At 36.5% G+C, this 15,999-nt stretch overlaps 1 protein-coding gene across 3 annotated transcripts in view; it reads left to right on the top strand.

Annotated features, from left to right (window-relative positions):
• The window catches only part of zgc:158464 (uncharacterized protein LOC791139 homolog), a 129,137-nt gene extending 121,194 nt beyond the window's left edge, over positions 1-7,943 (top strand). For all 3 annotated transcript variants that reach the window (XM_048168493.1, XM_048168490.1, XM_048168492.1), the window contains one exon: positions 7,237-7,943. In XM_048168493.1, the coding sequence (XP_048024450.1) occupies positions 7,237-7,423 (187 nt within the window). In that variant the 3' untranslated portion in view covers positions 7,424-7,943. The remainder of the gene's footprint in view (positions 1-7,236) is intronic.
• Positions 7,944-15,999: the final 8,056 nt, after the last annotated feature.

The following is a 15,999-nucleotide window of genomic DNA, read 5'->3' as shown; positions in this document are numbered from 1 at the left end:
ATGAATGAATGAATGAATGAATACATAACTATAAATGAATTAATAAAATAAATTATTAAATATATATGAATGAATGATTACATAAATATATAAATTAATAAGTAAAATGAATGACTAAATGAATACAATAAACAAATAATACATAAATATATAAATGAATATGAATGAATGAACAATACATGAATATATAAATACATGAACAAATAAATGAATAAATTAAACAAATAATAAATAAATATATAAATGAATGAATGAATGAATGAATGAATGAATGAATGAATGAAATACAATTGAATTAATGAATGAATTCAGCTAAAATTTAGCTGGAATTTAAAAAGCATTCTCATTTTGATTCTAAATGGTGCACAGCCCTGATTATTGTTTAGTTGTGTGTTAGATGAATATTTTTAATGCAGAAATGTGTTATTTGAGCTGTACTGTCATATATATGATGATTTCAGTGGTGAAATTTAAACGTAACTCCTAAATCCTTTCCTGCTAATCATCAGCGGTGAATAGAGTTTAACTTGAACTGAACCTGGAACATTTCTGTAACACCCAGTGAATCACATGTTGGACCGAATCATTTGTTGAGGACCACGAGAGCAGGTATGAACAGAGAAGAGCGAGCTGAGCGGACTGTCATGCTGCTGTATCACGATTCCCTCTCTGGTGTTGTGCTAAACCAGACCTGACAGCATGTAGAAACCTCTGCTTTTAAACACAGTCCGTCCGCAGAGACTCTTACATGCAAACGATCCGTGTCGGAGTCTGCTGAAATATTAATGCCACTATGAAGCGCTGCTGCCTGTGCTCGGCATCACTGATCAGGATTTCAACTAGTTTATGATGAAACCTCTCTTTGATTGCTTTATTAAACATTTGCTTCATCTATTAATCTTCTAAAAGATGATACCATGTTGCTAAGTTAATATATTTTAAGTAGGTTGAACTGCCTTTATTGATGCTTCTTGTATTGAATGATATCAAAGTCTTTGATATTATGCTTATTTCAGATATTATCTTTCTAATATGTCTGTTTGTGAATGTAAAAGCTCTGTTTCAGAGATCAAAGTGCAGCTAAATGGAGTTTTTGTCTCCTAAAAGAAAGAATCGATTCTGAACTGAAAATTGAAGTGTTTGGTTTCTGACCAATCAGAGCAGAGCAGCTCTCAGAAAGGCGGGGTTTAGAGAAACCGAATCCTTGATCGAAGCGTTTCAGACACTGAGAGAAAAGAGCTGATGCTGCAGTGGATATTATGAGAGAATTAAAGTGTTTTTTTGACCTTGGATGAATGTAAACGTGTTGTCGGAGACTCAAAACAAAAGCATATCATAATAGCAGCACTTTAAATGCAGTCTAGGTGCGCCGCTCACATGGAGCAGAGCGTTTGTCTAATCAGATTTGTGGCTCAGAGCATAAGTGATATGAATGAGTCCAGTCTCTTAAAGATCTTTAAAGGCAAAGAGGCTTTAGTGCTGCCCTGCTTTATGGATGGAGGAAGACAGAAAATGGCTGAAGGGAGTGAAATAAATCTCCTCTGAATGGAGGGAGAGTAAAAGTTTATGAATTAACGGCGCGCTAATGTGCATCCTCACCAGGACCGCGAGCCGTGTGAGGAAATGGAGAACGGGTCTCCGCTGAAGTGCACTCTTTGGGCTTGTAATTTAAACACGCATTATAAAACTGAGCTCTCATCTGCAGTTTCTGCTCATCTCATGTACAGTAAAATCACCAGCAGGTTATCAGCTTCCACAGAGTTACCTTTCTATCACATCAATCTTCTCAGGTTTAATTAACATCTGAGGTTTTGCTCTGTACATTAATAAAGGCTATATTTTAAAGAAATGTTCTGGGTGAAATACAAGTAATGTTGGAAATGCTATATATATATTCAAGCGTGGTACCGTGATAGGTTGCCACATGTGCAATAAGTCCATTCGTAAAATTTCCTCACTACTAAATATTCCAACAACAGCAACTCAGCCACGAAGTGGTAGGTCATGTAAAATCACAGAGCGGGGTCTTCGTGTGGCCTTCAGATTAGCTCAAGAACAGTGTGTAGAGAGCTTCATGGAATGGGTTTCCATGGCCGAGCAGCTGCATTCAAGCCTTACATCACCAAGTGCAATGCAAAGTGCCGGATGCAGTGGAGTAAATCACGGCGTCACTGGACTCTAGAACAGTGGAGACGTGTTCTCTGGAGTGACCAATCACGCTTCTCTGTCTGGAAATCCGATGGATGAGTCTGGGTTTGGCGGTTGCCAGGAGAACGCTACTTGCCCGACTGCATTGTGCCAAGTGTAAAGTTTGGTGGAGGGGGATTATGGTGTGGGGTTGTTTTTCAGGGGTTGGGCTTGAACCCTTAGTTCCAGTGAAAGGAACTCTTAATGTTTCAGCATTCCAAGACATTTTGGACGATTTCATGCTCCCAACTTTGTGGGAACAGTTTGGGGATGGCCCCTTCCTGCACCAGTGCACAAATGAAGACATGCAAGAGTGAGTTTGGTGTGGAGGAACTTGACTGGCCTGCACAGAGTCCTGACCTCAACCCGATAGAAGACCTTTGGGATGAATTAGAGTGGAGACTGTGAGCCAGGCCTTCTCGCCAACATCACTGCCTGACCTCACAAATGCGCTTCTAGAAGAATAGTCAAAAATTCCCATAAACACACTCCTAAACCTTGTGGAAAGCCTTCCCAGAGTTTAAGCTGTTATAGTCAAGTCAAGTCAAGTCACCTTTATTTATATAGCGCTTTTTACAATGCAGATTGTATCAAAGCAGCTTTACATTGATAACTGGTACATAATTTTTGCTGCACAGCAGCTCTTAAAGAATAGTGTCAATGCAGGCAGATCAAAGCACTGTTGAATAAATGTCAAGAATACTGTTGAATATCAAATGTCAAGTCAAATGTCAAGTGTCCCCAACTAAGCAAGCCAAAGGCAACAGCGGCAAGGAACCCAAACTCCATCAGGTGACATCAGGTGGCAAACAAGTGGCAAATAGGTGTTAAAATGGAGAAAAAAAAAAAACCTTGGGAGAAACCAGGCTTAGTCGGGGGGCCAGTTCTCCTCTGGTGAACAGTGCTTTGTTACGAATCAGGTTGCTATCATAAATCAAAGTATTTATTTCAGTTCCATCCAGTTGAGGATCGTATTCATCACGCCGGTATGGACGGTTGTTGAGGAACTGTGGCACTGGTTGTCGTGTTGATGAGGCCTTCACAATGGATGATCTAGTCGACTCGATCTCTGCTGATACTTCAGGGCTGCGTTGTGGTCGTGTCAAGGCGCAGGTCCTTGGTCTCAGCTGGATACGGCCCGAATCCGGTTGACTACGGTAAACCTCGGGATAAACAGAAAGACTAATATTAGCGTAGATGCCATTCTTTTTCTGATGTAACGAGTACATCTGGTGTTATAGGAAGTGTTCCCGGTTCCGGCTAGCCTATAGCTGCAAAGGGTGGGCCAACTCCATATTAAACCCTACGGATTAAGAATGGGATGTATACACTTATATACACTATATATATATACACTTTTGGCAATATAGTGTGTGTGTGTGTGTGTATATATCTACACATTTCTGCTTTTAAACCCTTTGGAATTGTAAGTGCATGAATGTGAAAACATATTTGTTTCTACAAACTGACTGCAAAGTTGAAATCATTTTCTGTGGTTCTGTTATTGACAGCATGTCAGCGGTTCTGTCAATAGTTCCTAACTCGCTTTGAACCCAGAAGAGCCTTTTTAAAGAAGGCTTTTAAGAAACGGCAGCAAAGGACAATTGAAAAGTGTAATCTTACGGTTCGGTGGGTGAGACGTGACTCTTTATGCAGTTAATGAGCCGAACGCTACCTATATATTCACATATATATACAGTTACTGCACACACAGCTCTGTGAATCATATCACACCATTGTCATGAACCGCAGTGAACCTTTCAGATCTATAAAGCGAAATGAATCCTTGGATTAAAAGGAAAAAAGAATGGTTAAGTATGCAGTGATAACGGCACAAAGGCGGTGGTGTCTCTTCTGTAACGCCTGAAAGAGCCGCTCTGTTTTGTTAATGTCGCCGATATGATAAAATCAGATCCTTAAGAGGAAGACGATAGCGAGGTTCCAGGCATCTCCTCAGGCCTCTCTCTGTGTGGACGGATGAGGGATTGATGACGAACACTTCGGCAGGGGCTTTTAGATGCTTTTAGCAGAGTCTTCTGTGCATCTGAGCTGAAGGGGCTCTCGGGGATCTGTGATGGCTCAAATGTTTTCTCATCTCTTCTAATGATGATGAAGAGTTGGGTAATGACAGGCAGATAATCAGCCCGAGAGCAATGGGAGTCCTAAACAAAGATGGGTGGAGGAGTTGATTTATATTTAATGATCGCAAAGATAATTACTCTGGTTGAAGGATATTCTTGCTTCCTGCTGGACCACCAGGTCTTGCCTCTCATTTACATAAAGTAAATCTCACAGCTTGTCAATCCGCTTGAATGAGAAACACCAACTCACACGTATGCATTGTGCAGTAAATTATTAGGCTAAATTCAACATCACCTTAGGCATGTGCAGTTCGCTATGTTATCTTTCACTTTTCATCGCCCGGCACCAGCGAGATCGCAGCCTTTACAAATGCAATTAAGTGATAAGTGAGTTGTGGACCGGCCTCATTTAAGATGAACTGGACTCTTTCTTTCTCTCAGTAGTGCTGAGAATAAAGCTGCAGAGACACAGACCGCAGGTTCAGAGTCAAGTAGAGGTTGCTTCATTGACGGCAATTAATGTGAAGCAAGTGTTATTAGCTGAAGAGCATCTGCTAAATGCCAAAGAAATTCCTTCAGTTTGTTCATCCTCTTTTCTACCGGTTAACCTAGTGATTAAACATCGCTGTCACTGACTTAAGTTTACAGCTGAATGATTTCTTATTTATAGAGGGGAACACTCTCCTAAGAACTATATAAAATAAAAAAGTATAAAGGATTAGTTGACTTCAGAATTAAAATGTCCTGATAATTTACTCACCTCCACGTCATCCAAGATGTTCATGTCTTTCTTTCTTCAACTGTAAAGAAATGAAGGTTTTTGAGGAAAACATTCCAGGATTTTTCTCCATATAGTGGACTTCACTGGGGTTCAACGGGTTGAAGGTCCAAATGTCAGTTTCAGTGCAGCTTCAAAGAGCTCTACATGATCCCAGACGAGGAATAAGAGTCTTATCTAGAGAAACCATCGCTCATTTTCTAAAAAAAATTACAATTATATACTTTTTAACCACAAATGCTCGTCTTGCACTGCTCTGCGATGCTCCACGCATGACGTAATCATGTTGGAAAGATCACGCGTGACGTAGGCTGAAGTACTGATCCAGTGTTTACAAAGCAAACGTTCAAAGACCAAATCAAACAGCCTTTACAAAAAAAGGTAAAACAATGATGTCAGGTGATTTTGAAGTTGGAGGAGAAAATGAGATGGAGTTTTTCGCCCTACCGCGGTACTTCTGCCTACATCACGTGTCAAACGTGATTACATAATGTGTGGAGTATCACAGAGCAGTGCAAGATGAGCATTTGTGGTTAAAAAGTATATAATTTAATTTTTTTTTTAGAAAATGGCTGATGGTTTCTCTAGATGAGACTCTTATTCCTCGTCTGGGATCATGTAGAGCTCTTTGAAGCTGCACTGAAACTGACATTTGGACTTTCAACCCGTTGAACCCCAGTGAAGTCCACTATATGGAGAAAAATCCTGGAATGTTTTCCTCAAAAACCTTCATTTCTTTTCCACTGAAGAAAGAAAGACATGAACATCTTGGATGACATGGAGGAGAGTAAATTATCAGGAAATTTGAATTCTGAAGTCAACTAATCCTTTAAGATTAAATTTATTATTAAATTTATTAGTTGTGCAGCCAAAATGATTTACCAGTTATCACTGTAAAGCTGCTTTGACACAATCTGCATTGTAAAAAACGCTATATAAATAAAGCTATATATATATATATATATATATATATATATATATATGTATATACTAACATTTGAATTAATTATTTGATAAAATGCATTATTGTACATGTTATGTTGTACTATATTAAAACATAAACATAAAAAAAACTGTAATTAAATTCTGTGGTTGCATGTATAATTACACTGTACTGCTTAACCCATACATTCACTTAAGAAAATAACAGTTTAGACACCTAATATAATATGTGACATTTAATTTTATTTATTTGTTTATTTATTAATTAATTTATTTGTTATTATATTTTTATGTTTTTATTTTAGTATAATTTATTTTGTTTTTATTTTACTTTTATTTAGCTTATTATTTTTTTTATATTTTATTTTACTTTTTATTTTTACATTTTCTAGTGTTAAGGCCCGTTCACACCAAGAACGATATCTATAACCATAACTGTATCAGCGTCACACCAGCGCACGATATCATTCTGTTTATTATAAACGCTTCAGTTTTGTCGTCTGTCGCTTTAAATGCTTGAGATCTTTAAAACAGGATGATTTCTGATTGGCTGTCAGAAAAAAACGCTCTAAAAGTGATTCCAATGATATCATTCCTCTGTACTGTTATCGTTGTGCTCTGAACTCTGATATTCTCTTACATTTAGAACGATTTAGAGAGCGATTTACTGTAGAGCGGGCCTTGAATACATATTATTGCTTATTTCCTGAGCATTGCTGTATGGTTTCCCGTGCATTTTGGGCATGCACAAAGTGGTCACTTAAGTCAAAAGCTTCAATATGACATTCTGGTCACTATATATGATTAACTCTAATACACTCGGCATTAGAACTGCCTCGACTCTCTTAATATGAGTAACATTCAGCATTACTAATAAACAGCACACAGCCACCAAAGCAACATTATATTCACACCTCAGAATTTTCCTCGAGGTGTGCAGCTTCTCTCTGTCCTTGGCTTTTAATTTGCTTTGCATTCAGCGGCCCTGTGAAACCCGACAGCATTTAAGAGGCTCTGCGGTCGCGTTCATTAAAGCTCGCGGGTCTCCAGCCCTACATCTCACTGCTACACGTGACGCGTTTGCCAATGAACCGACCGTGCATCATGAGAGCGCTGCTGTCTGACAACTAATCACATGTTGTTTTCTTCCCCTCTTCCCATTAACTTCCCTCTCTCTCTGTCTGGCTTTCTACCTTTATTATCTTTCAATAACCGTCTCCCTTCTGTCCCGTCTCTCTCTCTCTCCAGGAGCAGTCAGGGTTTCATGCATATGAAGCTGTCCCGGACCAAAGACAATAAGTACATACTGGGTCAGAACAGCTGCCTGTTCGACAGCGTTCCCGAGATCATCCACTTCTACTCCAGTCGCAAACTGCCCATCAAAGGAGCCGAGCACATGTCCCTGCTCTACCCCGTGGCCATACGGACACTATAGTGGCAGGGCAGATGAAGCAGACGTTGATAAACGCTGCAGATGAGGGTGTTTATTCAGCGTTTACAAGACCATCGAGGAACTGAAGTGCTACTGAGATCCCAAAGGCAAAAAGGGAGATTCCTCGGCCGTACAGAGGAAAACAGCGTTACGTACTCGGAAATGCCTTCTTTGTGATTCCAGACCTGTTTTTGCTCCCATAAGAGGATCTTTAGTCTTAGACCTGCACCCACACTTTATGAATCGGCATCATCCTCCGCTGTACAGAAACTTTAACTCCGTCGCTCTGACTTTCACATTTGGATGTTTATCACACCCGTTCACAAAACACAAGAGTCATCGGCTTTCTGGAGCATTGAAACGTCACCATTCCTATAACTGGAAGTGAACAATATGGAAACTTGTTCCGCCACTAAATAAAAAAATAAAAAAGGTAATTCTGACTTTATATCACAATTCTGACTTTATAACTAGTAATTCTGACTTTAAATCACAATTCTGACTTTATATCTCACAATTCTGACTTTATAAATTGTAATTCTGACTTTATATCACAATTCTGACTTTATAACTAGTAATTCTGACTTTATAACACAATTCTGACTTTATATCTCACAATTCTGACTTTATAACTAGTAATTCTGACTTTATAACTCAATTCTGACTTTATATCTCACAATTCTGACTTTATATCTCGCAATTCTGACTTTATAACACAATTCTGACTTTATATCTCGCAATTCTGACTTTATATCACAATTCTGACTTTATAACTAGTAATTCTGACTTTATAACTAGTAATTCTGACTTTATATCTCGCAATTCTGACTTTATATCACAATTCTGACTTTATAACTCACAATTCTGACTTTATAACACAATTCTGACTTTATATCTCACAATTCTGACTTTATAACTAGTAATTCTGACTTTATAACACAATTCTGACTTTATATCTCACAATTCTGACTTTATAACTAGTAATTCTGACTTTATAACTAGTAATTCTGACTTTATATCTCGCAATTCTGACTTTATATCACAATTCTGACTTTATAACACAATTCTGACTTTATATCTCACAATTCTGACTTTATAACTAGTAATTCTGACTTTATAACACAATTCTGACTTTATATCTCACAATTCTGACTTTATAACTAGTAATTCTGACTTTATAACTAGTAATTCTGACTTTATCTCACAATTCTGACTATAACTAGTAATTCTGACTTTATATCTCACAATTCTGACTTTATATCTCACAATTCTGACTTTATAACTAGTAATTCTGACTTTATAACACAATTCTGACTTTATAAATTGTAATTCTGACTTTATATCACAATTCTGACTTTATAACTAGTAATTCTGACTTTATAACTCAATTCTGACTTTATATCTCACAATTCTGACTTTATATCTCGCAATTCTGACTTTATAACACAATTCTGACTTTATATCTCGCAATTCTGAATTTATATCACAATTCTGACTTTATAACTAGTAATTCTGACTTTATAACACAATTCTGACTTTATATCTCACAATTCTGACTTTATAACTAGTAATTCTGACTTTATCTCACAATTCTGACTTTATAACTAGTAATTCTGACTTTATAACACAATTCTGACTTTATATCTCACAATTCTGACTTTATAACTAGTAATTCTGACTTTATCTCACAATTCTGACTTTATAACTAGTAATTCTGACTTTATAACTAGTAATTCTGACTTTATCTCACAATTCTGACTTTATATCACAATTCTGACTTTATATCACAATTCTGACTTTATAACTAGTAATTCTGACTTTATATCTAGTAATTCTGACTTTATAACACAATTCTGACTTTATATCTCACAATTCTGACTTTATAACTAGTAATTCTGACTTTATCTCACAATTCTGACTTTATATCTCACAATTCTGACTTTATAACTAGTAATTCTGACTTTATCTCACAATTCTGACTTTATCTCACAATTCTGACTTTATATCACAATTCTGACTTTATATCACAATTCTGACTTTATAACTAGTAATTCTGACTTTATCTCACAATTCTGACTTTATCTCACAATTCTGACTTTATATCACAATTCTGACTTTATATCACAATTCTGACTTTATAACACAATTCTGACTTTATATCTCACAATTCTGACTTTATAACTAGTAATTCTGACTTTATCTCACAATTCTGACTTTATATCTCACAATTCTGACTTTATAACTAGTAATTCTGACTTTATCTCACAATTCTGACTTTATATCACAATTCTGACTTTATATCACAATTCTGACTTTATAACTAGTAATTCTGACTTTATCTCACAATTCTGACTTTATATCTCGCAATTCTGACTTTATATCACAATTCTGACTTTATAACTAGTAATTCTGACTTTATAACTCAATTCTGACTTTATATCACAATTCTGACTTTATAACTAGTAATTCTGACTTTATAACACAATTCTGACTTTATATCATGCAATTCTGAGAAAAAAGTGAGAATTGCAAAAAAAAAAGTCAAAATTGCGAGATATAAATTCGCAATTGTGAGTTTATATTGCAATTCTGAGAAAAAAAAATTGTGAGATAAAAAGTTGCAATTACCTTTGATTTTTGATTTCATGGCAGAAACAAGCTTCCACAGAACAAAGACACTGAATCATGCTTTTAATTACCCAGACCTCCTCATCTAGACTTTCTGTGATGATATTGTTGTCTCAACATACAAAGTCAGTTGGGTTTGGTGGAAAATCATTCATTGAACTTGAACATTTTCAGAAAAATACAGAAATGCAGAAGACTGAAATAGAGCATTCTGCCATTTTCCAGTTAGACCCACAGATGTGAAGAGAGTAATTGATTTCATTTAGTCCCTTAAAATCAGTAATAACAAGACTCTGTGGAGGAGAAGAGATGGATGGTGCCATTTAAGTGTACTTGGACAGGGCCGCTATGCAGATAATGTAGTACACTTGATTTACTGCCTGCAGTAGGTGTGTGTGTGTGTGTGTGTGTGTGTGTGTGTGTTTCTGAAGCATGAAAACGGACCTTTTAATTTAAAGATTCAAAAAAGAGTCACTTTATACTGAACCAGAGTTTAGGATGATCTTGACCAAGGAGAATGAAATGCCTGTATTGTCTACCTCAGAAAATCAATTTCATTCATCCATCCGCCGATCGATAAGGTACAGTGACGTCGCAGATATCGATTGGTTTGACTCTTCCCGTTCTGCAATCTCAAATTCCCACCAAATTTTGCCTATTGGTTTAAGAATAGCTTCTTCTTTAGTTGAACGCAATCAAAAGCCGTTCCGTTGGAGTGTTTGAGCTTCATTTCTATGGAAAGTCACTCTATGCTGTTGTTTGCTTAATGCCTTATACTGTAAATGCATGGTTTAAAAAGAGAAAACAAGTAGAGAATGTCAAGCTGATGTTCTGCTCTCAATGAATGTTTTGTGGCTGTAATTTATTATGGAGAAAAACAAATAATACTATTGCTGATGTTCTCGGCCAGTGTGTGTGTGTGTGTGTGTGATGCTCATATATCTGACCTTACGTTTGATCCCTGATACTCTGATTGGAAGACTGTTTGCCATGGAAACCGTTTAGAGCGTTTAAGCCAATCGGATGGCGGATCTGCCCTGACCCTTCCTCTGACCTCTGGTTTTCCTCATCTCCGTCATCCAGCAGTTTCTTTTGTGTTGTTGTTTTTCCAGTGTCTCTTTGTTAAACCATGATACACAGTGGTACAGATGAAAAGCGTATGTGACTGGATTACATTCTGTGTTGTTTTCAGTGCTACAACCAAGACTTTTATTTTGTTTTTGTTTGTTTTTTTCCTTTATCATTTCCTCTCTGACACCTTTTGTGATCTTTCTGTCCTTAAAGGGACAGTTCACCCCCAATAATGAGAATTGTCATCATTGACTCTCCTTAATGCAATTATTAAATACATAAAAAGTATATCAGCATAATTCTAATCTTACATCTGCTAAAAGTGAATTTTGTCACCAAGATATACATACATAGCTGTTCAAGTGTTTGAGGTCGGTATGATTTGTAATGCTTTTCAAAGAGTCTCTTCTGCTCACCAAGGCTGCATTTATTTGATCAAAAATACAGAAAAATTCAGTAAAATGTGAAATATGATTCCAATGTGAATCAGCTGTTTTCTATGTGAATATATAGTAAAGTGTAATTTATTCCTGTGATCAAAGCTGAATTTTCAGCATCATTACTCCAGTCCTCAGTGTCACATGATCCTTCAGAAATCATTCTGATATGATGATTTGCTGCTCAAGAAACATTTATGATTATTATCAATTTTTCAGGATTGTTTAATGAATAGAAAGTCGGAAAGAACAGCATTTATTTGAAATAGAAATCTTTTGTAACGCTATAAATGCATTTACTGTCACTTTTGATCAGTTTAATGCATCCTTGATGAATAAAAATATCTTTCAAAAATAATAAAAAAAATGAAAATCATACTAACCCAAATGGTGTGACCTCAAAGAAAAAAAATAAAATAAAATGCATATCAAGATCAATGCATCACGACAAGTAAGAGAAATGTTTGAAATGACATGAAGATGAGGAAATGACACCAGCATTTTTTTTCTGAAATATCCCTTTACAAGATTGCAAAAGGATTGATGCAAATCTGCATGAAAATCAAAGGTGCTCAGCATTGATTCTGAACCCCAATGTGCTGAAATGTGAGACTGAACGCTCCTGATAGCCTCTCATTGTTAACTGGTGTATGTATTTTCCCATCGATCTCTAACTGTTCAATCACACTGAAGACTTCAGAGAGTCAATGTCTGTCAGTGGAAACATGCAGCGGTCATCACATCTCCACTGGAGAAGAGATGAATGTACGTGGAAAAGAGAGAAACAAAGAAGATCTGGTGATGTTTCATCAGTGATCTCAGTGCTGACTGATTGTAATGACTTCCTACAGGAATCAATGCAGTATTTGGACATCTAAGCCACAATATCCTCACATTATACAATAATATCAACCATGTGGAGTTTATTTTAAAGAAAGTTCACAAAAGACGTAAAACACCAGATATGTCATTTTAAATGAAGAAATTAGACACTTTCTGGTTGTCAAATGTTAGTAGATCATGTTCATAGTTACGAAAGATTTGTGTGAAATCACCCAAACGACTCCCTCGAGAATTAATCTTTTTCTGTTTGGTTTTAAAGTGTGGCTCGTGTGTCCAAAACGTTATTTAAAATACAGATTATTGGTCAGTAAACGTTCAGTTTTAAAGTAACATTTCTGAAGAGATCAGGCATATTAGAGATGAGTGAGACGATATGAAATAAAACATCGGGAGATTTTGAAAGTGTAAAATAAATGAGTAAAAGAGCTGGAGATCTGGAGAACAGAGGACAGATGTGAAGACTGAAGGATGAATGAGATTCATTTACACTTCACTCCGTCCCTGAGGAGGTCTGAGTCTGTCTGCGTCTCACGCGTGATGATGTGTGTACTAAAGGAGGTGTGTGTGTGTGAGAGAGAGAGAGTTTGAAATGTGTTTGTGTGCATTTTCTTCATATCTGTACAGTTCCTCTCCATCAAATGTATATACTGAATGTATTGTTTGGGGACGTAGAGCCTTTGAGATTCTGACAAATAAAGTTTATGGGTCTAACTTAAGCAGGTGTTCAGTTCTGTCGATTAATGCTTGTATCTGGAGACACAAACAGCAAACTCTTTTTACTTGATGTCTTTTGTTATGGCATCATATCTGCATGGATATTAATTCATATATTAAAGGGATAGTTCACCCAAAAATGAAAATTTGATGTTTCTGTCAGTCGTATAATGCATGTCAATGGGAACACAATTTATAAGAGTAAAAAAAACATGCATAGACAAATCCAAATTAAACCCTGCGGCTCGTGACGACACATTGATGTCCTAAGACACGAAACGATCGGTTTGTGCGAGAAACCGAACAGTATTTATATCATTTTTTAACTCTAAATTAAAACACCACTATGTCCAACTGCCCTGCACATCCGGTGTGTGAGGTGTGTACTAATGAAGAAACAAAGTCACCTACATCTTGGATGCTCTGGGGGTATACAAACCCGATTCCAAAAAAGTTGGGACACTGTACAAATTGTGAATAACAACAGAATGCAATGATGTGGAAGTTTCAAATTTCAATATTTTATTCAGAATACAACATAGATGACATATCAAATGTTTAAACTGAGAAAATGTATCATTTTAAGGGAAAAATAAGTTGATTTTAAATTTCATGGCATCAACACATCTCAAAAAAGTTGGGACAAGGCCATGTTTACCACTGTGTGGCATCCCCTCTTCTTTTTATAACAGTCTGCAAACGTCTGGGGACTGAGGAGACAAGTTGCTCAAGTTTAGGAATAGGAATGTTGTCCCATTCTTGTCTAATACAGGCTTCTAGTTGCTCAACTGTCTTAGGTCTTCTTTGTCGCTTCTTCCTCTTTATGATGTTGTAATTGATGCAGTATGTGGTCTGGCATTGTCATGTAGGGAAATGCAAGGTCTTCCCTGAAAGAGACGACGTCTGGATGGGAGCATATGTTGTTCTAGAACTTGGATATACCTTTCAGCATTGATGGTGCCTTTCCAGATGTGTAAGCTGCCCATGCCACACGCACTCATGCAACCCCATACCATCAGAGATGCAGGCTTCTGAACTGAGCGCTGATAACAACTTGGGTTGTCCTTGTCCTCTTTAGTCCGGATGACATGGCGTCCCAGTTTTCCAAAAAGAACTTCAAATTTTGATTCGTCTGACCAACAGTTTTCCACTTTGCCACAGTCCATTTTAAATGAGCCTTGGCCCAGAGAAAACGGCTGCGCTTCTGGATCATGTTTAGATATGGCTTCTTTTTTGACCTATAGAGTTTTAGCCGGCAACGGCGAATGGCACGGTGGATTGTGTTCACCGACAATGTTTTCTGGAAGTATTCCTGAGCCCATGTTGTGATTTCCATTACAGCAGCATTCCTGTATGTGATGCAGTGCCGTCTAAGGGCCCGAAGATCACAGGCATCCAGTATGGTTTTCCGGCCTTGACCCTTACGCACAGAGATTGTTCCAGATTCTCTGAATCTTTGGATGATATTATGCACTGTAGATGATGATAACTTCAAACTCTTTGCAATTTTTCTCTGAGAAACTCCTTTCTGATATTGCTCCACTATTTTTGGCCGCAGCATTGGGGGAATTGGTGATCCTCTGCCCATCTTGACTTCTGAGAGACACTGCCACTCTGAGAGGCTCTTTTTATACCCAATCATGTTGCCAATTGACCTAATAAGTTGCAAATTGGTCCTCCAGCTGTTCCTTATATGTACATTTAACTTTTCCGGCCTCTTATTGCTGCCTGTCCCAACTTTTTTGGAATGTGTAGCTCTCATGAAATCCAAAATGAGCCAATATTTGCCATGACATTTCAAAATGTCTCACTTTCAACATTTGATATGTTATCTATATTCTATTGTGAATAAAATATAAGTTTATGAGATTTGTAAATTATTGCATTCCTTGTGAATAAAAAATTTGTACAGTGTCCCAACTTTTTTGGAATCGGGTTTGTATATATATATATATATATATATATATATATATATATGTATATATATATATATATATATATATATATATATATATATATATATATATATATATATATATATATATATATATATATATATATATATATATATATATATATATATATATATGTATATATATATATATATATATATATATATATATATATATATATATTATTTTTTGTTATTTTGAACAAATACTTGATTTTTCTTGTTTTTAACATCTGAATTTTTAGGATAATGTGTGAATTCATGTATAAAGGCATAATTGTGGTGCTGCAGTTGTTGAATATTTCTTTTTCACAGTTTTTACACACTTTCCCCCTTTTAATTGCTGCTCACTTTAACAGTATCAACACTTCAGCGGCACAAAGAGGTTTTTGGAAACATGCAGCCGTTCCAGTCCTCAGATTTGATTGGTCGAGCATCTGTGTGACATGCAAATCATCATTCTTTGGCTTCTTTTGGAATTTTCTTAATTAACAAAAAAACGTATGTACAAACAAACCAACCAGTTTTCATCTGAAATGTCAGTGACCTGATATGAATTACATGTTTATTATTATATTATATAAACTGTTGCATAATACAACACTCACAATCATGCTGTTGTCCTGAATATCAGCTCTCTAGCTTTTCTGAGTTGCTTAATATTTCCAGTAGTGTCTCAAATGTTAAACGAAATGTAAACCATGCATAATTTGACATGTTTAGGATAAAGTGAGAAAATTTCTGTCACTGTGGAAGCTTGTTTCCACCTTGGAGTTATTCATGACTTTTTGCATCACACTTCTGACTTTTTTCCTCACAATTACAAGCTCATATCTTATAATTCTGAGAAAAAAAGTCAGAATTGTGTGGTAAAAAGTGACTCACTGTGTTTACGGCTCACACGAGGGCTGCTGCGGCTTTATTGGGGTTGTTTT

This window comes from Megalobrama amblycephala, linkage group LG19 (genome assembly GCF_018812025.1).
Source record: "Megalobrama amblycephala isolate DHTTF-2021 linkage group LG19, ASM1881202v1, whole genome shotgun sequence".
Classification (NCBI taxonomy): domain Eukaryota; kingdom Metazoa; phylum Chordata; class Actinopteri; order Cypriniformes; family Xenocyprididae; genus Megalobrama; species Megalobrama amblycephala.
Note: the sequence above shows the minus strand (reverse complement) of the source record. Positions and strands in the feature narration are given on the sequence as shown.